We start from the raw sequence: 1,238 nt of genomic DNA on the forward strand, positions 1-1,238 counted from the left end.
TATTTATCACGGATGGGCTCAATGAATTACTCAGAACATTTATTTTTGAGTATTTTCCTTGTGAAATTGTGCTTGTTGAAAGTTTTCAGAACTACCAAGATTTTTTTTTCAAATATTACAGTATTTTTCAAAAATTGGTTAAAAAATCAAACCTGATGGTATCCTTAAAAGATTGATATTAGGGACACATATTTAAGATTGATATTATGACAAAAATGATTGTACTTATCTTTGGAAATAATTTTGGTTGAAATCATGATTATTGATTTGAATTAATAGAAGTTATGTGATTGAAATATTACCCTTCCTGGTAAGCTGTTTAAAATTAATAAATATTTCCAGATAGAAATATGAGTGCTGGGCAAGAAGATGCAGAACAGCAACATGAAAACACAGAGAACACAGTTCGCCCTCCATGGCCACCCACTCCTGCTAGCAATACCAATAGCAGTACTACTCTAACAGAACAAACTTCTCTTACCCCCAATGAAGAGTATTTTGACACATATTTTACTGATGAAAAAATCCCGATTCCTGAATCTGAAAATGTGAGTATAAGTGAAAAAGATAGATGATTTCAAGATTTCATTGTACAGTTTTTTACCAGATGAATATGTCCATTTGACTTCTTGAAATACAGAAGAAATGATAGAAATGTAACTAATGACATACTGTGATGTAATTTAGAGACTGAAACTGTGGGCTATCGCTTAGCAAAAGAAACAAAAAAAAAAACAATTGTTTCATGGGACACTGATTTAATCCCTTAATTCCCTTTATCTCTTGCCCCAGTTATAGATGTCACTGTCTTTGGTCAAGGTTATACAAGTTAGAGTACATGATAACCTGGTGCTCATATTATAAGACCTTGCTAACAAGGTGATTTTGAATGCATAATGCAATATACCAGTCTCACACAGCTTATTGTAATTAAGGGGGAAAAAATCTTGATGAAGGCCTTAGCAAGTCTAGGAAAGGTTTCTAAGGATTATCAAAAATCCAAGTAACTGAGAAAGTAAAAATATTGCCATATTTTCATCTGGTAGTTTCCCTTAAGAGCTCATTCAAGGGCTCTCCCCTGCCAAGCTGTGTTTGTCTGCCATGGACCTAAGTTGGGATGAGATTTCCTGGAGGCCTTCCATGGTTGTCCTGTAATTAAAATTCATCATGTTCCCATAACAGAATTCATCTGGTTGGCCCGCCCTTAAAATTTTAAGGGAAACTGTTTTTTTTATGGT

General features: G+C 33.9%; 1 protein-coding gene across 1 annotated transcript in view; it reads left to right on the top strand.

The window, feature by feature from the left end:
• Nucleotides 1-241: 241 nt before the first annotated feature.
• The window catches only part of LOC119568980 (natural resistance-associated macrophage protein 2-like), a gene marked incomplete at its 3' end in the record, with an annotated part of 27,086 nt that continues 26,089 nt past the window's right edge, over nt 242-1,238 (top strand). The window contains 1 exon segment of the mRNA XM_037917360.1: nt 242-548. Coding sequence (XP_037773288.1) covers nt 351-548 — 198 coding nt within the window.

The sequence above is a fragment of the Penaeus monodon genome, unplaced genomic scaffold, assembly GCF_015228065.2.
Source record: "Penaeus monodon isolate SGIC_2016 unplaced genomic scaffold, NSTDA_Pmon_1 PmonScaffold_1192, whole genome shotgun sequence".
NCBI classification, from domain to species: domain Eukaryota; kingdom Metazoa; phylum Arthropoda; class Malacostraca; order Decapoda; family Penaeidae; genus Penaeus; species Penaeus monodon.